The sequence below is a fragment of the Sminthopsis crassicaudata genome, chromosome 1, assembly GCF_048593235.1.
Source record: "Sminthopsis crassicaudata isolate SCR6 chromosome 1, ASM4859323v1, whole genome shotgun sequence".
Classification (NCBI taxonomy): domain Eukaryota; kingdom Metazoa; phylum Chordata; class Mammalia; order Dasyuromorphia; family Dasyuridae; genus Sminthopsis; species Sminthopsis crassicaudata.
Genome location: NC_133617.1, coordinates 417,852,868 through 417,877,920, shown reverse-complemented (window position 1 = coordinate 417,877,920; position 25,053 = coordinate 417,852,868). Strand labels below are relative to the sequence as shown.

Genomic DNA, 25,053 nt, shown 5'->3' with positions numbered 1-25,053 from the left:
GTAGTGCTAACAATTTACATTCACTTCCCAGTGTTCCTTCTCTGGGTGTAGTTATTTCTGTCCATCATTGATCAACTGGAAGTGAGTTGGATCTTCTTTATGTTGAAGATTTCCACTACCATCAGAATACATCCTCATACAGTATTGTTGTTGAAGTGTATAGTGATCTTCTGGTTCTGCTCATTTCACTCAGCAACAGTTGATTTAAGTCTCTCCAAGCCTCTCTGTATTCCTCCTGCTGGTCATTTCTTACAGAGCAATAATATTCCATAACCTTCATATACCATAATTTATCCAACCATTCTCCAATTGATGGACATCCATTCAACTTCCAGTTTCTAGCTACAACAAAAAGAGCTGCCACAAACATTTTGGCACATACAGGTCCCTTTCCGCTCTTTAGTATTTCTTTGGGATATAAGCCCAATAGCAGCAATGCTGGGTCAAAGGGTATGCACAGTTTGATAACTTTTTGGGCATAGTTACAAATTGCTCTCCAGAATGGCTGGATTCTTTCACAACTCCACCAACAATGTATCAGTGTCCCAGTTTTCCCACATCCCCTCCAACATTCATCATTATTTGTTCCTGTCATCTTAGCCAATCTGACAGGTGTGTGTCACTGGATTTTTGATAGCCTAAATTTCTGACTTGAATCAACCTTCAAACTTTAAATGATAAGCATATTAAACAGGTTTAACATTAACTCAGGGGTTTCTGTTCAAATTTTCACATATTGTCAGGCTTTATATGAGGCAAAATAAGTAACTACTACAATCTAGAATAGGTCCCATGAATTCCAAGGTTTACACAGCTGGGTTGATAGTAAAACAAGAATGAGAATCCAGTTTTCTAATCCTTTATTCAGGATTTCTTTTACTCTACCATTCTATTCTTCTTTGATTTGCTTTAACCTTGTAAATACACTCTGACTACCCCATCCCACCTCCCAAAAAAAGAATATTACTTCTATTTTCTCTTTTTTCCTCAATATTTTATTTTTACAATTACATGCAAAGATAGTTTTCAATATTTTTTATTTTATTAATATTTTATTTTTCCAAATACAATGCAAAGATAGTTTTCAGTATTCACCTTTGTAAAACCTTATGTTTCAAATTTTTCTCCTTCTCTTTCTTCTCCCCCCTCCACAAGATAGCAAATAAATCAATATAGTCAACATTAATTTTTGTAAGATTTTGAGTTTCAAATTTTTCTTTCTCCCTCTCTTCTCTCCCCAAGAAAGTAAGCAATTTAATAGAGGGTATACATGTACAATCATTTTAAATGTTCTTATTTGCCATGTTTTAACACTTCTATTTTCATGATCACTTGATATTTCATTTGCCTTAGGTTCTGTGTGCTTGCCACATCAGTACAGTTTTTCCAAGGGGTCTCATAGCTTCTTGTTAAATCATTTCATTTTACCTGCTAGATTTCTTCTCTATTCTACTGTATGCTACTCTAATATACAAATGTTCTCTCATTTCTTTTTACAGCTCTCAAAATTGTTTCTTTCTGCTGACGCTTTGATAAAGGAAAATGAAAAATCCCATAACTTAAAAAAACATGAGATTTCCATTACAGAAGCAAAGAACTATCTTCTTCGAGTCTTAAACATCATATCACTAGAAACACTGGGTCAACAAGAACCACTAGAGCATACTCAGCCTGTTGTCTTAAAGAGCAAGAGTACTATTTGTGACCCAATAGGAATGATTAAAATCCTACGCCATAACTTATTATCCACACCCACAGCAAGTGACAAGAGTGAAAAGAGTCCAATGCCCCTCAAAGCATTTGCCCCCCTTGACAAATACCCCTCTCCAATGCACATTTTTCCTTATGAGATACTTGCCCATCATTATCTTCCTTTCTTGGTACCTTTCATAATAAGAGATGATATTAGGAAGAAGAAGATTTTGTGCAGGATAGTCCTTTTCAATATTGTCCCTCCCAAAGGGAAAGTCTTCAGACCACAAGGAAAAAGACAAAAACATTTTGAAAAATTGCGCCATCCAGGTGAGTAAATTACCATTATCATTACCCTAAGCACAACATAATGGATAGTGCTACATTTGAACCATGTAAAATGGGAGATTTTAAAATACGGTGTTTGAAAATGTTAACCAACACAAGAAGGAGGCTTGGTTAACTAGTTTTCATTTATGACCATTCTGATTAAGAAAGGCTTTATTATTTGGCATCAGGTAAACCTTGGGTAATCCATGGTATCCTAATAGTTTTAGGGTAACTATTTGCTGTCCCAAGACTTTTAGGATGCTCTCTAGTAAAGCTATCAAATCCCATACCTTACCATGCTATTAAGAAAGCATTTTCTAGTTTTCATAACTGATTCTGCCTACTCAAAAAGTATACTATTCAAAGTCCTGTAAATCAATTTTAAGTCCCAACTTCTACATTGGTATTGTGTCTATACTTTCAGGTATTTTGAATATTTCCTGTTTATTTAATCTTCTCATTTTCTCCATTACAACCACCTACCTCCCACCCCAGGGTAATTCAAAATTCTTCTGCAATTATATATTTCAAAAACAGTGAAAAGGGAATAAAAATAAGAGCCAAAATGTGCTAAACTTCACTGAGACGTTCACTGGATTTCCTTTTTTTTTGTTATAATTTCTTCTAGACCTTCTTTAGCACAAGGTCATCCTTCAACCCATTAGCTAGTACTATAATATGATAGATGGGGAAAAGTTAATCTTTGATTCCATTTACTACCACTAAAATAGGTTGAACTGGATGAACATGCCTTCTAGAGTTGATGGAATTCTTCTCTAGAACCATTCCTGCAATTCATAGTAGTTAGCTTTTTAAAAAAAAAACAAAATAACGATCATGCTTTAACAAGTTAAGACCACCAAAATTCATTGTTTGGTAATTGAAAAACAAATCATCTAAAGAAAAAAATGGGTAAAAACAGATTTTTATTTGGAAAAAAAAGTCTTGCAGGAATTTATTTAGTGAAATGTGCATCTTGAAAGTTACTACTAGCTCCCAATTTGAAATCAACACATATAATTCTCCCACAATCATCTGATTATTTTCAGAAAAACAATTTATGGATCTGAAAGACCTCCAGCGGAAATATTATAAGGGCTTGTTGAAGTGGAAAAAGAGACCTCTACCTACATTCAAGGAAATAATTCCTATTATTGAAAAGACATATGTACCTGAAATGCTCTCGATGGATTATACAGTCAATCGGAAGTAATAATCCAAATGTACCATAAAGAGTGGGTTGTTTGTGTTAAGTAAAACCTTCCATTAAATAAAATGGTACACATCTTTGATTATGATTTTGAGATAATTGGAGTTAAATAGATAACGAAGCACATCTTTCTGTCTTGGGAAGCCCACAATCTCTCAAGTGAGAATAGTAATTCTATCATACTCCTTCCCAGATTCTTCGCTGAATATGAATTCAGAATATCAATCAGTTAATCAAATATTTATTGAGCTCCTTCTGTATCATTCCCAAGAATTCTAAATTCTGAGGGAAATACACAAACTATCAGCCAATCCTATTCTTCAAGCAGAGTAAAATGATGCCCTGACATATGAGCAAAGGCAAAGGAAAGAGGCTAGATTTCCTTGACATTGCTCTGCTTAAAATCTCTATGTGATAAGTGTAGTTTTTCTCAGCTTCATGAGGTTAACATTTTTCCTGCCTTCTAAGTACTTATTTCTTTGGTAATATTAAGTGACACAGCCCTGGAGTCAGAAGGACCTGAGTTCAAATGTAGCCCCAGGCATTTACTAGTGTCCCTGGGTAAGTTACTTAACCCTGTTTGCCTTAGTTTCCTCAAAAGTAAAATGACCTGGAGAAGAAAATGGCCAACCACTTCCAGCATCTCTGCCAAGAAAACCCCATATGGAATCATAGAGGGTTGGACACAACTGAAAATGACTCAACAATTACTGCTTTGAATAGTAGCAGCTGAAAACAATTTGTATTTGTATTGTCATCAGCCTTCACTTGCATAAGAGCACTGACTATATTTACCAACATCAGTGAAAGTTCTGAAAAACTAATAATCTGATTATTCTCACCCCCCCTCCTTTCATCATATATATGAGGCTTTCAATATAAACAAATTTTTCTTCCACCATTGTAATGTTGTTCTCTAAAATATTGTTCTCTGGAAGCAGGTTTCTTGGGGGGCTCTGGAGGCAGCCTTAGTTTCAGTTCAGAGTAATAATCACCCCAAATGCAGCCAAGAGTTAAAGTCCAAATCCTTTATTGTCACAGTCAAAATCTTATATTCTTCACTTGGGGCTTGGCTAGTTTTCTGGAGGCCTTCTAGATCTTGCCCCTAGTCCTTTGCCTCTGCCAGCTTCTGTCTCTAGCTCCTCCCTCCAAATGTCTCGGAATCCAAAGGTTTGTACTTTAGCCTCCAGCCAGCACAAAGGTGGAAAATGGAATGAATCTGTCTCCACTTCGGAGAGTGGGCTTGTGTCTCTGTCCCTGAGAGCTTCTTGTTTATATGCTGTACACTGAGCACACACCATTACATCACTAGGAAACCATTATTTGTTGTAGGATTAAATAAATGCTGAATTAGATTTAACCATTGTCTCCTCAATTCCACTCAGTACCTTATTTCAAGTTCTGGCCCATAACATCTCCTTGTAGGATCAGATCAATCATATTGAACCATGCAAATTAGATAGTGTTATCTTTCTTAGCACCTTGTAGGAATCCTAACATACCATAATTAAGTTCTTCCTCTCTTCTTGCCTAAATTATTGTAAAAACTGAATTAACTGACTTTTGAACACAGCAACAGCAAGATTATGTGATGATCAACTTGGAATAGATGTGGCTCTTTTTAACAGTGAGGTGATTCAGGCCAATTCCAATAGACTTGCTATGGTGAGACATCTGCATCTAGAAAATGGGGGCCTAATGTGGATCAGAACATAGTATTTTTACTTTTTTTGTTATTTGCTTGATTGATTTTTTTTCTTATTTTTTTCCTTTTTGATCTGATTTTTCTTGTGAAATATGCAATGTGAAAATACGTATAGAAGAATTGCACATTTAACATATATTGGATTACTTGCTGTCTAGGGAAGGGGGAAAGGGAGGAAGAAAAATTTGAAATACAAGGTTTTGCAAGGGTAAATGTTGAAAATTATCTTTGTATATATTTTGAAAAAAAAAGTTATTAAAATTTTCTTTAAATTCAGTCATAGTCATCTGCTGGTCTTTCTGCATCGTCTGCAACTTCCACAAAATTCCCCCAAAATACCCATTTAACTTCTTATACCAATCTGTGATATAACAAAACTCTGATGGGGAAAGTTGTGATATGGAAGGGATTACTAGATTGCCCCAGTAATCTTCCTAATGCTCTTCTCTAATTTCATTTTCTTATCATAAAACCTTTAGTGGTTCCCTATTATCTACTGAATCAACCATGAACTACTAATTCTGGAATCTGGAATGGATTCCAACCCAATGAATGTTGAAAATTATCTTTGCATGTACTGTTAAAAATAAAAAGCTATTAAAAATAAAATAAATAGAAATGTAAGTTTTGTAAGAGCAGAGACTGTTATAACTCTTAGTACAAAAGTTATCACACAGTGAACCTTTTTAAAAAAAAAAATATATATATATATAAAGAGAGAGAGAGAGACTTTTATTTCCTCCTATTCCATATAAAAGCAATTTCAACATTTGTTTTTAAAACTTTGAGTTCCAAATTATCTTTTTCCCTCCTTCCCCACCCACCCACTATTAAGAAGGCAAACAATTCAATATAGATTATACATGTGCAGTCATGCAAAATATTTCCATTACTGGTTATATTGTAAAATAAAAACATAGCTAAAAAATCAAGAAAAATAAAGTGTATTTTATTTTAATAAATAATACACTTTATAATTTATTTTATTTTTTCCCCTGAGGCAATTGGGGCCAAATGACTTGCCCCAGGGTCACACAGCTAGGAAGTTTTAAGTGTCTGGAGGCCAGATTTGAACTCAGATCCTCCTGACTTCAGGGCTGGTGGTCTATCCACTGAGCCATCTAGCTGCCCAAAGACTATTTTAAAATATATATTTTGATCTGTATTTAGACCCTACTAGTTAATTCACTAGGTATGAAAAACATTTTCATTATAAGTTACCTTTTGATCATTGTTATGCTGAAAAAAGAGCAAAGTCATTCAAACTGATCATACAATATTTCTGCTATTTTGTACACAGTACATTTCACTTTGCATTAGCTCATGTAATTCTTTCCAGGTTTTTTTCTGAAAGCATTCAGTTCATCATTTCTTTTCTTCTTTTTTTTTAAATTAAAGCCTTTTATTTTCAAAATATGTACATGGATAATTTTCAATATTCACTGTTAACAAAACTTTACATAGTTGATCTTTAATAATTAATTGAATGATTAATCAGAATTCAAGCAAGTAACATTCAAGTGGTGGCTATGGGTCCCAGAGACTTAAATGAAGTCTTTTCTAGGCAAAGTCACCTTTCCAGGTCCCAAGCCAGTTTCAGGAATATACAGGGAAGCTGCCATGTTTCAGGGGGAGATAGGTATATCAGGAAGAGGGGCAGGTGGTGTATACTCTGGAGTGACTCACTCAGCCAAGATAGCTTAAACAACTTTAACAAAAGGCCACAAAATCAAGGAAACCTATTGGGTCATATGTGGGACAGCCACACTTAAATTAAAATTAGAGACTCTCAAGGTAAAAAGTAAAGAGGCGAAGCTGGGTAGCGCAGTGGATAGAGCACCAGCCCTGAATTCAGGAGGACCAGAGTTCAAATCTGCTCTCAGACACTTAACACTTCCTGGCTGTGTGACCCTGGGCAAGTCACTTAACCCCAGCCTCAGGGGGGGAAAAAAAAGTAAAAAAGATTCATTATGATCTGGAGAGAAAGGGCAACTCCCAACAGAAAGGAGTGCAAAGCACAAACTGAAAAACACAAGATTATATAGACCCCTATCCAGAAGTCCCTACCTCCCCCTTCTGACTTTTTCTCCCATTGACTCGGAGAGTTCAGGCTTACATTCTAATGCAGAAATCTACCCCCGAGAGACAAAGAATACTAGTCAATAACACACTGTTATACCATATTAGGCACTTAAATGCTAATGGAAAAAGTCAGGGGGATGAGGGAGACAGGAGGGGAATGTAAATTTATCTAACTTGTTATTACAAAGTCTCAAGTCACAATTAGGGAATAGTTTGAGGCCACATTCTTATGGGAGATCTTCACTCAACTGATCACATTCAGTCATCAATCTCACAATTTTTTTTTTTTTGGTTACAATACCTTCATCTTCATGGACCATTCCAGAGCAAACAGCATATTATGTAGGTGTGACAGGCACAAATCATTCCTGATTAAACAGTATTATATAATCTATAAAATAGACAGAAAGTCTTAACAATTTTGCCATGAAGGGAAATCACGCTATACTTGGAAATACTTGCCTTATGTTTCTAAAGGCTTTGAGATTGACAAGGAGAAAAACAGAGATGGAGACTGCATGGAGAAGAATGGAAATGCTCCAGCATCCTTCCTCTTACCCTCAAGGAGGCAGCCATGTCTTGTATTGACTTGGTCAGACTTTTACTGACAAGCTAGCTCTCCTGCAAGGATTGGAGGAAGGACACAGAGATCGTACACACAGGAGACATCTCCCCTAGCAGCTGTGCTAGCATAGGCAGACCCTGCAATGCTTTGTATAGCATAGGGACTTTGTGGGTCTTGCACCACAAACACAGAGCAGTTCTTGGGCTACTGAAACTATATATATGACTATGATTCATCATTTTCCTCATTCTCTTCTGAGATAGATATTCCTATTCCCTGAACATTTTTTTTACATTTTAATAGTATTTTATCTTTCCAATTACCTGTAAAGATTAGTTTTCAACATTCATTTTTTTAATTAAAGCTTTTATTTTCAAAACATATGCATGAATACTTTTTCAACACTGACCCTTGTAAAACCTTGATTTACAAATTTTCCCCTCCTTACCCCCACCCTCTCCACTAGATGACAAGTGACAAGTAATGCAATATATGTTAAACATTAACATTCATTTCTTAAGTTTCTTAGCTTGCTGTTTCTCTTTTGTTTCAAAGACTTTTTTTCCCCTGAGATAAACGAGATTACCTATTATACTGATTATCTATTCATTTCATTTCTCAAATGTAGCAGAGAAAAGATGAAGGTAGATGAGGAATGATTGGAAAAGGGACAAGAAGGGACAGACATAGAGACAAAGAGAGATGGGAGGGGGAGACAAACTTAGAGACAGATGGAATATTGGGGGAAAGAAAGACAGAGACAGAGACAAAGAGAAGAGATAAAGTAGAAAGGGAGAGACAGAAAGACAGAGATAAAAAGATTTCACAAATGTATTGTATATATTAATAAAATTTTCCTATCTGGAGGTTCCCAAGTTTATAATGAGTAAAGTTAGAAACCAAAAGCTTAGCTAGCTTTACATATATGCTAAACCAGAGAGAAATTGTTTGTTTTCAGAGTTACTGATGAATCTGTTTATTCTCTTTTAATTTCAAGGTGACAGAAATTCATTTCTAAAGCTGCTATATTGAGGTCCTTATCCTCCTGACACCCTTGAAAGCTATTCATAGTCTTAACACTTGTGATTAAGTTCAAATAAGGATGGCAAAAATACATTGTCAGGTAACATTTTGGGAAATCCATCTCCAAGCTCCACTCAGACACACACAATTTCTTTCTGTTGCTTAAAAAAATTGATAAACATTAACAGCTGAATATTTCAATATATAAAGAACAGAATAACAGGTTCTATACATTTTTATAGAGATAATCCATCTTATCACTATTAGAACAATGAACTGAGAAGTCTAATTGGAACATTTACAAATTATTTCTTTGCTACAATTCCTAATTTGCCATTCTACTTGTAGATGGTTATCAAGACCAAATAAGCTCTTTCTTTCCAGGGATATCTTTCTGCCCTTGACTTTCTTTTGTTTTATTTGTTTTTGTGGCTTTTGGCACTGAAACTGCTCCACTAACTGCTACCTTCAATTTAGGTATTCATAGAAAGATGTCAGCTGCCTTTCAAATCTCATAGGAAAGTCCCATACTAGGCACAAGTTTGACTAGGAGGTAATAAGCCCATAAATTTTGGTAGGTGCAGTAAAGGGACCTCATCCAACCCTCATTCAAAGCTGGAAGAAAGAGGAAAGCTAAATGACAGAGATCAACCCTTCTAATATGATGAAGCAAAAGAAACAGATTTGGATCTATATGATTTGAGGCAGCTAAATGACTCAATGGATATGGTAACAGATTTGGAGTCAGGAAGATTGTAGTTCAAATGGGATCTCAGATATTTAATAGTGTGTGACTCTTGAGTAAGTTACTTAATCCTTTTTGCCTCAGTTTCCTCATCTGTAAAAATGAGTTGGAGAAGGAAATGACAAATTACTCCAGTCTCTTTGCAAAGAAAACCTGCAATGGTATTATGAAGAGTTGGATACAGATGAAAGGATGTACAACAACTACATAATTTCATATGAAGTGAATTAGATCTTCTCTATGTTGAAGATATCCACTTCCATCAGAATACATCTTCATACAGTATCGTTGTTGAAGTATCGTAGTGATCTCCTGGTTCTGCTCATTTCACTCAGCATCAGTTGATGTAAGTCTCTCCAGGCCTCTCTGTATTCCTCCTGCTGGTCATTTCTTACAGAACAATAATATTCCATAACCTTCATATACCATAATTTACCCAACCATTCTCCAATTGATGGGCATCCATTTATTTTCCAGTTTCTAGCCACTACAAAAAGAGCTGCCACAAACATTTTGGCACATACAGGTCCCTTTCCCTTCTTTAGTATTTCTTTGGGATATAAGCCCAGTAGTAGCACTGTTGGATCAAAGGGTATGCACAGTTTGATAACTTTTTGGGCATAGTTCCAAATTGTTCTCCAGAATGGCTGAATTCTTTCACAACTCCACTAACAATGCATCAGTGTCCCAATTTTCCCACATCCCCTCCAACATTCATCGTTATTTGTTCCTATCATCTTAGCCAATATGACAGGAGTGTAGTGGTATCTCAGAGTTGTCTTAATTTGCATTTCTCTGATCAATAGTGATTTGGAACACTCTTTCATATGAGTGGAAATAGTTTCAATTTCATCTTCTGAGAATTGTCTGTTCATATCCTTTGACCATTTATCAATTAGAGAATGGTTTGATTTCTTATAAATTAGTGTCAGTTCTCTATATATTTTGGAAATGAGACCTTTGTCAGAACCTTTAACTTTAAAAATATTTTCCCAATTTGTTACTTCCCTTTTAATCTTGTTTGCATTAGTTTCATTTGTACAAAAGCTTTTTAATTTGATGTAATCAAAATCCTCTATTTGTGATCAATAATGATCTCTAGTACTCCTTTGGTCATAAATTCCTTCCTTCTCCACAAGTCTGAGAGGTAAACTATCTTCTGTTCCTCTAATCTATTTATGATCTCATTCTTTATGCCTAAATCATGGACCCATCTTGATTTTATCTTGGTATATGGTGTTAAGTGTGGATCCATATCTAATTTCCAGTTTTCCCAACAGTTTTTTTCAAATAATGAATTCTTATCCTAAAAGTTGGTATCTTTGGGTTTGTCAACACTAGATTGCTATAGTTGTACACTATTTTGTCCTGTGAACCTAACTTGTTCCACTGATCAACTAGTCTGTTTCTTAGCCAATACCAAATGATTTTGGTGACTGCTGTTTTATAATATAGCTTTATATCAGGTACAGCTAGGCCACCTTCAGTATGATTTTATTTTTTAAAAAATATATCTAACTTTCTGAAAAAGGGGTCCACATAAACTCAGGTACAAGAAAGACTCAAAGCTCAACTTCTCAACACTGGTTTTCATTCCAACTCCACATCAGACTTCCCCTCCTTTCTCTTCTGAAGCCTTCTCCTCTAGAAGATCCCTTCATCTCTGCAGAAACATCATTCCCAGAAGTGTACATTCCAGATGCCATGATCACTCATTCCCTTCTCTTTCTGGTTTCATTAATGATTCTTTAGACTTCTTCATTCCCTCTCTCTCCAACTCCACCTCTTTTTCAACTCTCTTTTTATGTTATCTTCTTCTATTAGAACTAAATCCTGGAAGGGATTTTTTTTTGTTATTGTTTATATTTCTTTTCCCAGTGCTTAGCACATAGTGAACATTTACTAAATGCTTGCTGATTTTGGTCAAATTATGTTAGACTGTATTAGAAGATGGATTGAGGCACTTTCATTTTCTTCTGCATGAATGCTATAGTTGCTGCTCACTCTCACTTCACTGGATTGAAATTACACTCAATTGCATTGAAAACACCACAGCAGGCCAGTGAAGAACTAGAAAACATGAGGAAATGCAATATGGATAATTTTGATTATATTAAATTAAAAAGGTTTTGCACAAACAAAACCAATGCAGCCAAGATTATAAGGGAAACAAAACTTTAAAAAAGAATTTTTAGTCAGTGTTTCTGATAAATGCCTCATTTCTAAAATATATAAAGAAATTATTCAAATTTATGAAATACCAAGTCATCCTCCCAATTGATAAGTGGTCAAAGAGTATGAATAGACAATTTTCCAATAAAAAATGAATACCATCAAACATATGAAAAAATGCTCCAACTCTTTATTGATTAGAGAAAAGCAAACTCTGAGGTACCAATCCCCACCCATCAGGATAAAATGACAGGAAAAGATAATGATAACTATGTTGCTGAAATTGTGAAATGATCCAACCACTCTGGAGAGCAGTTTGGAACTATGCCCAAAGGGCTATAAAACTGTATATCCTTTGGTCCAGCAGCATCATTATTGAGTGTGTATCACAAGTCATAGAAGAGGGAAAAGGACCTACATGTGCAAAAATGTTTGTAGCAGCCCTTTTTGTGATGGCTAAGAACTGGAAACTGATTGGATGCTCATCAGTTGGTGAATGGCTGAATAAATTATGGTATATGAAAGTAATGGAATATTATGGTTCTATAAAAATAATGAACAGGCTTGTTTTTAGAAAAGCCTGGAAAGATTTACATGAACTGATCTGAGTGAAGCAAACAGAACCAGGAAAACATTGTATACAGCAACAGCAGAATTGTGCAATGAACAACTATGATAGACTTGGTTCTTCTCAGTGATTCAGTGATCCAAAGCCATCCCAATAAACTTTGGATGGAAAATGCCATCTCCAGAGAGGGAACTATGGAAACTGAACATAGACTAAATATACCATTTTCACCTTTTGTTTTTCTTGTGATTTTCCCCTTTTGTTCTGATTTTTCTCTCCCAACATGATTCATATGGAAATATGTAAAAATGAATGTATAAAAGTTTTTACATGTAACTGGGGAAAATAAAAATAATAAAAGGGAAAAAAAGAAAACACCATACATAGCATTTGAAAAAGTATCAATGTGCCAATTTTGATTTTTCTTTTTTGAAATTTGAAACTCTGAAAAGTTTTATCACATAATAAGAGAAAGATTGGGGACTAAGGATACAAATAGAAATTTATTTTAAAAAGAATCTTGTAAAATTAGATATAATGCAAACTTGTCCTCAAAGGCCAGGAAACAAACAAAAAACAAACCACCCTCTGAGACAATGAAAAAGTCACTATCTGAAAAATTGTCCTAGGAAAAAAAAGCACCCTTTTATTCATGCAGCCTCATGATGAAAGGTGGCACATTAACTCTGAATTAGAATTGTTTCTTAGGAAGATACAAGTTAGAGGGAATATAGCAATTAAAAAAAACTATTAATGTCAATTACTAGCCCAAGGGAAAAACTAATAATCTTAATTGCAAACAATTTGGAGACTCAAATTTAAAGTTGGATTCTGGTTCTGAGATGAACTTATTATGTTATTACAAGAACAGAGTAATAGTGAACCAGAACTTTATGATGACAGTTTAATTAAATCTTTCAGAATCATTGAAGGTAGAAAGGGAGGCAATAAGGAAAGTTCTGTATGTTAGAACCAGAAAACATTAGTTCAAATCTTGCTTCTGACACTCATTATTTTTTATTATTATTATTTGTAAAATAGGCAGGCTGGGTTAGATTACTTTTAAGGCCCCTTCTAGCTCTAAACCTATGATTCTATAAAATAAAAAATATTTAATGTAAATATTAGATAGAATCGAACCTTTTTTTGGGGGGGGAGTCCAGTATTATTATTATTTCATCTTTGTGGGTATTATGTAATGTGGAAACAACTAGTTCACAACTTGTGTTCTTAGAGAATTGCCTGGGGGAAGAAGTTATCTGATTCTGCAGCTTGTATTATCAGAGGTAGGACTCAAATAGAGGTCTTCCTGATTCTCATGCTGGTTCTACTTATTATACCTCTCTACACAATGTTGCACTCTCTTAAGGAATTGTAAAATGTTGTATAATGAATTTGTTGACACTGGATTGTTTTTATTTTTGTTTTCTTTACCAATGATATAAATTCTTCAAAACTTGAAGCTTGACGATGAATTTTTAAGAATTTAGCAATAGTTTATTAACTCTTTCCAGTTAGTTCTCATCAATTAATGTAAATTTATTTCAAAAAGCTATTGAGCCCATGCTGTATGTAAAGCAGCATGTTGGCTTTTTCATGGGACTTGAAACTGAATGGATGCTCATCAGTTGGGGAAGGCATATAAGTTATGATATTTGAATGTAATGGAATATTATTGTTCTATAAGAAACAATCAAGAGGATGATTTCAGAGAGGCCTGGAGAGATTTACTGGTGCTATGTGAAGTAAGTAGAACCAAGAGAACATTATCCACAGCAACAAGATTATGTGATAATTCATCTATAAGACTTGGTTCTTGTCAACAGTGAGGTAATTCAGGATCAATAGATGGAGAGAGCCATCTGCATCCAGAGGGATGACTGTGGTGATTGGAACGTGGATTACAACATAGTATTTTCACATTTTTTTTGTTTTTTGCTTGCTTTTTTTTCTCATTTTTTTCCTTTTTCTTGTGCAGCATGATAAATGTTGAAATGTTTAGAAGAATTGTACATATTTAATCTATATTGGATTGCTTGCCATCTAGGGGAGGGAAGTGGGGAAAAGAGAGGAAAAAAATTTGGAACACAAAGTTTTGTAAGAATGAATATTGAAAACCATTTTTTGCATGTATTTTGAAAATAAAAAAAAATTATCAAAATTAAAAAGAAATGATCCTTGTCCAAAAGGAACTTAGAATTTAATGCCAAAGAAATATACAAATTTTTAAAAATACATAAATTACTTCATTTTTAACAACATATAAGAAAAGAATCCAAAAGTTTGGTAATATACTCACAGAAGGAGATGAGTCAGGGGTCACATTTCCAAAAATAGGGGATAATTATTAGCAAAGGTATAGAAGAATTTGAGTCAAATAACCCTTTGTTGGTTATTTTATTCTTGATATTCCATTTCCATATGAGTTAGACTAAATGGATACTGAAGTCCTTAAATGATCAAATTTAGTGACTGATATTCAGGGATAATCAAGAAACCTAATTAATCTGATATGTAGATTAAATGTAGGGGAAAAGATAGATTAAGAATATAACATAATAAATATTACATGTAGAGTAGGGGCAGCTAAGTGGGGCATTGGATACAGTGCTGGCCCTGGCGTCAGGAAGATCTGAGTTCAAATCCAACCTCAGACATTTTCTAGCTGTATGACTCTGGGCAAGTCAATTAATTCTGTCTACCTTAGTTTCCTCATCTGTAAAATGAGTTGGAGAAGGAAATAACAAACCACTCCAGTGTTTCTGCCAAGAAAATCCCAAGTATTGGACACAGATGAAATAATTCAATAACAAACTAAATAAGATTCTGGGAGAAAAATAAAGTTTCACAATTTAGCAGATCAATTTGACAAATATTTATTAGAGGCCTCCTATGAGCAAGGCATTGAACATTCATATGTTGTGGATACAAAAATAAAATTGTCCTTGTCCACTTAGAGCTTTAATTCATATTAGACACCAATGCAGATAACTATAAAAATAATTATAATAAACACTATTACACCATAGGTGTTTTAGAAAAGGATAAATCAATATAGTACATGAAGCCCATGGGGAAAAGTTGTTATCAACCAGGAGTATTAGATAAAATTAGAAAAATAATTTAAAACCAGAGCATAGAAGACACTGGATGCCAGGATAAGGAATTTTGACTTTATTTTCTTGGTAATGGGAAGTCATCAGAAAGCTTTTGAACAGAGGGGTTGTATGATAAGATCCAGGTGTGAGGAAGGTTACTCAGGTGGCAATTAGGGCTTTTTATAACACTTTATTATTTTTTTCAATGAACAAATTTTAATTTTCTTCCCTTCCCCTCCTATCTCATCCCCAAAGTGGGAAAAACCCTTATAACAAATACATATAGTTAAACAAAACAAATTTCTACATTTGTCCAGAAATTTTCATATTGGGCCCATCATTTCTTTGTCACAAAGTAGGTAATGTTCATAATCAGTACTTAAAAATCATGGTTACATAGAGAAGATCTAATTCAGTTCCAGTTGATCAATGATGGACAAAAATAGCTACACCCAGAGAAGGAACACTGGGAATTGAGTATAAACTGTTTGCACTATTGTCTTTCTACCCAGGTTACTTATATCTTTGGAATCCAATTCTTATCATGCAACAAGAAATTTGGTTTTACACACATATATTGTATCTAGAATATACTGTAATACATTTAACATGTATGGGATTGCCTATCATCTAAAGGAGGGAGTAGAGAGAGGGAGGGCAAAATTTGGAAAAGTAAATACAAGGGATAATGTTGTAAAAAAATTTACCCATGCATATGTACTGTCAAAAAATATATAATTATAAAATTAATTGAAAAAAAAAGAAAAAAATCATGGTTACTCATTTGATTGGTCAGAGATCTTAAATCTTAAAATTGTTTCCTTTTACAATATTGTTGCTATAATATAACTTGTTCTACAGGTTATCACTTCATTCTGCAGTAGATCAAACAATTTTTCATGGGTTATTTTGAAACCATACCATTTGTCATTTCTTTCAGCACAATAGTATTCCGTTATATTCACATACAATATGTTGTTCAGTGATTTCTCAATTGATGTTCATTCCCTTAGTTTCCAGTTCTTTGCCATCTGGTAATGATTTCTAACAGATGGAATTGGGGGATACTAGAGAAGGATGCCTATTAGAAAACTATTTCCATGGTTGAGGTGAGAGCTTATGAGGCTTGAAATAAAGTGGCAGCAGTGGGAGTACAAAAGTATGTGGAAGATGGGGATCCAAAGATGTAATAGATGATAGGTCTTGCCAACTGTTTGAAAGTGCAGTTTTAAGAGACAGAAGAATCAGACATGATTCTTAGATTTTAAGGCTATGTGACTGGGAAAATGGTGGTACCATCAAGAGAAATATGGACATCATGAGTCGCAGCTGCTTTGAGGAGGAAAGATGAAGAATATAATTTGGGAAGCTACTGAGATTCAGAGATTGGTAGGACATCTAAGTGACAATGTTGAGATAGCAGGTGGAAATACGGGGCTTCAGTAAGTACCACTCAGCACTAAAGGGTTATTAGGGATGACCACCAAAATTTCCATGTTGGACTCTTCCTTCATACCTCCATCCCCTTTTTCATATGACAATGTTCATCTCAGTAGTCTAAAAGGCTGGGTGTGGATTAAGCCAATCAGGTTACATAGGAAACTCAGAAAATCCTATTCCTGATTCAATTGAAGTCACTTATTAAAGCATGACTATATGTAGCTCTTTATTCATATTGTCATGTAGGAATAAAATAAACACATCAGTTGCACAAGCACGAGAATCTTCTTCCAGGTTGTGAATCCCCATTAGACAATCTCCCTTTTGGTAAGCAGATCAAAAATCAAAATCTTGGATTGTTTTCTTTCCCTCCCAGGACCTCCCACAAAGGGTTAGAAGACATCTATCACTGAGTTGTTCAAAATCTACCAGAGGGAGATGTTCAGTGTTCAGTCAATTGGAAATGATACAAGAATTCAGGATGCTTCAGTGGGTCTGTCTCTAGCATCCTCTGAATCTCCTTAAACCTGAGGATTGCCATTCCTACTCTACCCCCAATGCACTAATACAAATTGGAGGAGATTAATTCCAGAAAGAATCCTACACTCAAATGGAGATAGGGAGCATATTTTTAATTTCACTGGTAAAAGGAACTCTTACTAATGATAACTACTAGGGTTTTGCTCTGTGATGGCTGTCCTAGGTTCAGGTGGTAGAGTTTCAGCCCAGGAGCAGAGTCATAGAAATCTTATAGCCAGATGTTGCTGTCAGCCCAGTAAGGAAGCTCTGAGAAGTCAGGGTGCTGGGACACAAGCCAAGGACTTAGTGGGGACTACAATATATAGGATTTTAACTAAACTGTGAGCCTCATCCTTTTTATCTCCCAGAGACTAAGAGAATACAGGGAGATTATATATATCCATTCCCAATTGGCTAGAAAGGAGTATTTATTCTTGCTATAAAGTTTGTTCTTGCTTTAAAGTAATTATTTTTCTCAAAATTTTAAAAAATGAATGTTAAAAATCATCTTTCCATGTAATTGGGAAAACAATTTTTTAATTTCTTTTTTGTTTTTTTTTAAAATAGTATTTGATTTTTCCAAATACAAAGATAGTTTTCAACATTCACAACAAAACTTTGTGTTCCAAATTTTTCTCCCTTCCCTCCCAAGACAGAAAACAAATAGGTTAAACATGTGCAATTCTCCTAAAAATATTTCCATATTCATTATTCTATGTAAGAAAAAATCTGGTTAAAAAAGAAAAAAAGAAAGAAAACAAAAAAAGCAAATATTAACAAAAAGATGAAAATAATGCTTTGATCCACATTCAGTCTCCATATGTCTCTCTCTGGATGTAGTAAAAGAATTATTCTTAAAAAATAAAGTAAACATTCCTTTTTAAAAGCTAATCTACTGTTAAATGGAAATGGGATGCCAGGGAACCCTTAAAGTAGAGGGAATGTTATCAATGGAGCCAATGACAGGAATACAGGGACATGGCAGTTCCTTTAAGGGTACTGAAGAATCCTGGATGAGGAGTAAAACATAACATTCTTAGGTTTCATGCAACAGGAAGCCAGATAGGCACTGCTACACCAAGATCAGGAAAAAATTAACACAATGAAACAGAGGCAGCCATATGCTCCAATAGGCTATGACCTCTTCTTTTTGGAAACTCTTGACTCTTGGAAACAATACAAAGTAATCTTGCCTTGCTCATAGCCACAAAAGGAAAAAAGAAATAGGGACAACTAACCCTTTTGTGTACCATTCAGTTATAGCCCAGAAACCCAAGTCAACAGTTATTTCAGCTCCACAGCTAATTCTTATTATCATATAATACCGACTCCTGAGACATAAGGGCTGGAACTGACTCCTACCCAGTTTCCACAAGATCATTTGGCCAGAAACTAGGCAGGGAATATTTGCATACACTTCAAAGACTGCTCCTTCATAAGCCAGTCCACTCCCATTACATCTACATATCTGTTCTGAATTCTGAATTAGTATTATCCTTGCCTTCATAGAATTAGAGATTCAGAGCTGAAAGGGCCTTCAAAAGCCATCAAGTCCCACTCTCCTCATTTTATAGATAAAGAAACTTCAAGTATAGGGAGAGATCAGACGACTTGCCCTGGACCATACAATTAATTATATGTCTGAGGGAGGATTTGAAACAAAATCTTTCTGATTCTTAGATCCAATGGACTTCCCATTATCATAGGCTATCCCTCAAAGTCTCTGCCTTTGAGTCTGGCAATCCCCCTCATTAACAGCTTTACATGTTTTAAACTAAATCGATTTGCTTGCTGTCTTGGGGAAGGAGGAGGAGGACAGGGAGATAAAATAAGTTGGAACACAAAATTATAGATGTGAATGTTGAAAATTATCTTTGCATGAGTTTGGAAAAATAAAAATACTATTAAAAAAAAAAAAGCCTTTTTAAGGATGAGCATGCTCTGTCTTTTTCCTAGCAAGCAGTTGCAGCTGCATTGAATTTGTTCAATAATTCAAAGGTGTCTAACTCTTTCTAATTCCATTTGGGATATTCTTGGTAAAGAAGCTGAATGGCTTACCATTTCCTTCTCCAATGGATTAAGGCAAACAGGGTTAAGTGATATAGATAGTAAGTGTATGAGGTTGGATTTAAACTCAGGTTTTTTCCTGAATGCAGCTCCAGTGCTCTGCCCAATAAGACATCTAGCTGGCTCTCTGAATTTACAGCTGCTCCTACAGTGGGATATGGTGATTACTTCCTCCTTCTTTCTCTCTCTGTTTTCTTCTTTAGCCTCCTCTCTACTTTCTAACTCTACATTTCCCTCTACAAATTTTGTTGAGTGCATTGAGTACCTTGAAGAAAAAATGTCAAACACTGAGCAAATAAATAAAAACCCAACCTACATAGGGTACTATTGAGGTTCCAAAGTGAGATGTTAGCACCATGCCATACAACTTTCCCAGGTTTGTATTTGTAAAGCTTTCCCCAAAACTTTTAGGCAAGATAATTGCATTGTTTTCAAAACCAGAAAACAGTCACACTGAGTGAGGTGCATCACTGGATATAACCAGATTTGGGGCAATCTCAAACAAAGGAACTATGTTGAAAGATTTTTTTACAAGAAGTAAAAGACAGAAATAGCCTGTTATATTTAGCTAAGAAATGAATAGTCTAATCTAGTTTTTCAACAGTTAGACCCACCTAGAGAAAGAGAAAATTGTCCCTGATTGTTCTGCAGAGGATAATAGCTTTTTAAAAAAAGTTTAGGGAATTGCTCAAATTATCCTGTATAATTTTTTTAAGTATGGAGAAATCAGTGAACAATAGTTTCAACTACTATTCCTTTTGACATTATTCCATTGGTCATATGTTTTCTTTAAAGAGAGAAAAATCAAGCTGTGTGTATCTGAAAGCAACATCTTTGACAATGAAGAGATCTTAGAGTCAGAAAGTTTCATCTTGTTGGTAGTTCATTTCAATCAATGAAAAGTTCTTTTAGCACTTAACAGTATACTCAGAACTGTAGCAATATGTTACACTTATATAGTGCTTCAAGGTTTGTACAATTTCTTTGGATTCCCATAGCAATCATTAGATATGATTATCTCCATTTTGCAAAATTATTTACAAGTGATTTTACAAAAGTCAAAGTTTACAAAAGTTGACTTGCCTGGGTTCATACTATGCTAGAGAGAATTCCTGTTCTCAAGGAATTGGCATCCAGTTGGGGTTGAGATAAATAAAATCAAAACCCAGTGAGAGACGCTTTTGGCTGATGATTAAAATAGTATAACATGATTGTGTAACCAATTTTCCACTCAACTTTTTGGGGACATTAGAATTCTACTTTTGGAGAGAATAGACTGGGTAATCACTCACACTCCTATCTTCAACAGGGTTATTGATTTTTGAATTATAAATATAACAGTAAAATATTTGAAATCTAGGAATGTTATTTTGAGAGATTTGGGACATACCCCACTTTGTGAGGCTTCTGGAAGTGGAGTGGGTAACAAGTTCCTTTTAGACCTGGAGGAATAACAACTTAATCTTAGCTGGTTTAGCTTTCCCTCCCACAAGAATGCTTATTACACAAAAGATAATCACAGATATTAAGCAAGCATATTTAGTGAAGAATGCCAGTAAAGTCTGTAATCAGAAAAGCCATACAAATTAGTTTAGGGAATAGAATACAAGAGAATTAGAGGATTCTGTGACCTAGGAATTTTGTGAAATTAAATCTCAGCTCAGCTGGGGAGAGACTCACCTGATGACTCCATTCTTAGAAGCATCAGAAATTATAGGCACTGAAAATCAAGAGATGTATTTGGATATTGACTTTTCCCCACATGTTTGTAGCTATGGTTGTTCATAATTCAAAGGCTATATTGTGACTTCTTTCCCCATCTCTTTTTCTAGCTGTTTCATTCTCCCAGAAGACCAAATCAGGAGTTACTTCTTCTGCACAAATCAGCTTAAGCGTCTTACTTTATATCCCCAGAAATCAGCATACAACTTCATAAATTTTAAGTGCTTAATAATTTTTTTCATTCATTCATTCATTCACAGGATTATCCTTATTTTTTGCTAGAGTTTTTACCTAACCTTAATCACTAAATGAGTGTGGCTCACTCAAATTGAGACCTATTAAAAACCTTAACTTAAAAAGGCCAAGATCTCCCCCTGCATCCAGGGTTATTTACATTCATCTTCATCTATATCATGCCATTGGATCCAGATGATTTTGGAAGAGAGAGTGAGGCTGATGACCTTGCCCAGCCTTCCCTCACTTAAATCAAACTCACTTGCATGTCATGGCATCACTTCCCTGGTGTTCTTCCTGAAGAACAAAGGCCAAACAATAACAAAAACACCACCACTATATTTCTCAGGTGAGACTACAGTAGGGCTACATTATGTGGGTGAGCTGGGGTAATTTAAGGATATGGGAGGATAGAAATCTGGAATGTGAAACTAACATTATTCACATCTATTGAATTTAATTCAATTCAACAACATTTAATGATGCTTGTGTAGTGGTAGGTACTGGAGATACCAAGACAAAAATTAAATAGTCCCTATTCTCAAAGAGCTTATATTCTGACTGAGGCACACAAAAGGCCTACAGATAATTGAATGCAAATATACACATAATACAAAATAATTTTGAGAGGGAGAGTAATACTGAAGTCGGATACAATGAAGATGAAAACAAACCAATTTCACTAGGATCACCAAGCTGTCTTAAAGAGACCTGTAACCACAATGCTTGCCTAGTATTATGAATTGTCCAAGATAGAGAATTTTCTTCTCCCTCCCCTCCACCAGCCATTTCCTTTTTATTTACATCTTCACCATGAAAGGCTTAGCAAAGAAAGAAGGGGGTAGTGAAAAATTTGGGATTTGAGGATGACTGCAAGGGAAATTCAGGAACTCTGATGAACTGAAAGAGGACAGAATAATCCATATTTCAAGATAATGGTCATGACTAAATCCATGATCCTATGATCTAAATCTGATAATTTTCATAAGCATTTTTTGTCTCCCTAAATAAACTTGGGGGAAAAGAAAAAACAAAACAAAAATATATTATCTAGCAAAATAAATTCCTGCATTAGTTATATGCAAAAATATATGTCTTTCTGCATTTTGTCTATCACCTCTCTCGTAGGAGTGCTAAACTTCATTGTTAGCCCTTTAAAATCTAGGTTTGTCAATGAATTAAACAAGTTTTAAAGTCTTTCAAAGTTGTTTTTCTTTATAGTGTTATTATCATTATATAAATTATTTTTCTGGTTCTGTTCACTTCGTGTGTTAGTTCATCCAGTTTCTTCTGAAATCATCCTTTTCACCATTTTTATGATATGGTAACATTTCATTACATTCATATGCCATGATTTGTTTAACTACTCCCCAATAGGTGTGTATTGCCAGAGAAACTGAGGCAAGGTAGAGATTAGAGAGTTTTTAATATTTTATTTGAGAGGGAGAGATTGTGCTGGGGGGCAAAACAGGATCCATGTTGCCCCCAGGGCTGAATAGGTCTCAAAGTATCCAGCAACGAATGAGTTTTCAGTGAAATATATATGGCTCTAAGCTCAGGGTAGACAAAGACAGAGGGGGTGGAATCCAAACTGGTGAGTGGGAATTTTCAAGAAGGGGACCATCAATCTGGTTCTGACAAGTTGGGGATAGGACCATAAATTCTTTTCTTTCTTTTTTTTTTTCCTGAGGCAATTGGGGTTAAGCAACTTGCTCAGGGTAACATAGCTAGGAAGTGTTAAGTGTCTGAGACCATATTTGAACTCAAGGACCATAAAGTCTTACAAATTGGGAGTAAAAGAGGTAGTCAAACCAGAACCAGGAAATCTGGATTTAGAGATAGAGTATACCAATTAAGTATCTGAGATAGGACATCTGGAGTTTTGGAATGTCAGAATGGCCAGATCTCTAAGCCTTAATTATCTCAGTCCTAATGATTAGGAAAGGGGGAGTTGCAACCAGGAGGATTGAGGCAGAACAATTTAGGGAAACTGAGGCACAACATATTAAATATATTTATACTTTTTTTTTTCCTTCTTTAATCTCTTTGAGGTAGAAGACTAATAGTGGAATTACTGAGTCAAAAGGTATACACAGCTTAGTAACTTTGGGGGCATAGTTTTATACTGCTTTCCAGAATATGTGGACCAATTCAGTTTCACCCACAGTACATTAATGTACCTGTTTTTCCAAAGCTCTATCAACATTTTTCATTTTTCTTTTTTGTCATCTTTGCCAGTTTAATGTATATGAGGTGGAACTGAATTAAAATGGACCATGTCCTCTTCAACAATGAGATGATTCAGGCCAGTTCCAATGATTTTGTGATGAAGAGAGACATCTACACCCAGAGAGAGGACTGTGAGAACTCAGTCTGGATCACAACATAGGATTTTCATTCTTTTTATTATTATATGCTTGCATTTCATTTTCTCTCATTTTTTTCTTTTTTGTCTGATTTTTCTTGTGCAGCAGGATAATTATATGAATATGTATACATATATTGGATTTAGCATATATTTTTAACATGTTTAACATATATTGAATTTCTTGCCATTTTGAGGAGTGGATAGGAGGAGGGGAAAACTTTGGAAGACAAGGTTTTGCAACGGTCAATGTTGAAAAATTGTCCATGCACATGGTTTAATATATACATATATACATATATGAATGATAAACAGGATGATTTCAAAGAGACTTGGAGAGACTTACATGAACTGATACTAAGTAAAATGGGCAGAATCATTATACATAGCAACAGCAAGATTATACAATGATCAATTCTGATGAACATAGTTCTTGTCAACAATGAAGTGATTCAGACCAGTTCCAATGGTTTTGTGATAAAGAAAGCCATCTTTACCCAGAGAGAGGACAGTGGGAATGGAATATATATCACAATATAATATTTTCACTCTTTTTGTTGTTGTTTGCTTGCATTTTATTTTCTTTTTCATTTTTTTCCTTTTTGATCTGATTTTTTTTGCACAGCATGATATTTGTGGAAATATGTATAGAGGAATTGCACATGTTTAACATATATTGGATCATTTGTTGACTAAGGGATTGGGGATGGGGGAAGGGAGGAAAAAATTAGAACACAGGGTTTTGTAGGGGTGAATGTCAAAATTATCCATGTATATATTTTGAAAATAAAAAGCTATAGTTTAAAAAAAATAAAGTGGACTATGTCTAATGGCATATCAATATACCTTAGGCAACAATGTCATTGGGGTGGGGTGAAGAGGATTCCGAGAAGATGGGAGAGTAGGTTGGTAAATTTCAGGCTCTCCTGATTTCTCCCACAAATAGAAACACCTCAAGGCAAACAAATTGAAATAGAGGTGGAATATCAAGACGACTTGGAACAGAGCAGGGATCCTCCTGATAAGACCTGAGAAGATCTGAAGAAAGATCATGGCCCAGATTAACCCATGTGAAGTACAAATATCTCTGAGCTTGCTCTGCAGAAACATCAAGTGGGGAGCCATGGGGCTGGCTAGGTTAGTCTAGCACCACTGCAGGAACCATAGAAACTTTCACCTCCTGTTTGTGGAGTCCTGGTCTGGGTCAGCAAAGACTGAGGGAACCTCAGCTAAATGGGAAAAATAGGCCAGCTGTGCTGCAGGGACATGGCCCGGGGTGAAAAGAAACCAGCACATAGCTGAGTGCAGAAGCAGGAGGGCAGGGTAGCTGTTGGTTGAAGGCGTTTGCTGGAGGAGGGAGCTCTTGATTTGGAATTCCTGGTCAGAAGGGAGAGCTGAGGCGAAGCCAGAAGCACATCCTCCCCTACCCCAGGATTAGAGGTGTTTACAATAATATCTTATTAAAAAAAATAAGCCAGCAAAGAAGAAACAACCCAGCCATACAATAGGAATAGGG

General features: G+C 35.2%; 1 protein-coding gene across 3 annotated transcripts in view; it reads left to right on the top strand.

Annotated features, from left to right (window-relative positions):
* The window catches only part of LOC141550036 (uncharacterized), a 52,133-nt gene extending 48,822 nt beyond the window's left edge, over window positions 1–3,311 (top strand). For all 3 annotated transcript variants that reach the window (XM_074280225.1, XM_074280224.1, XM_074280223.1), the window contains exons 3-4: window positions 1,500–2,022; window positions 3,072–3,311. In XM_074280225.1, coding sequence (XP_074136326.1) covers window positions 1,500–2,022; window positions 3,072–3,235 — 687 coding nt within the window. In that variant the 3' untranslated portion in view covers window positions 3,236–3,311. The remainder of the gene's footprint in view (window positions 1–1,499; window positions 2,023–3,071) is intronic.
* The last annotated feature ends 21,742 nt before the right edge of the window (window positions 3,312–25,053 follow it).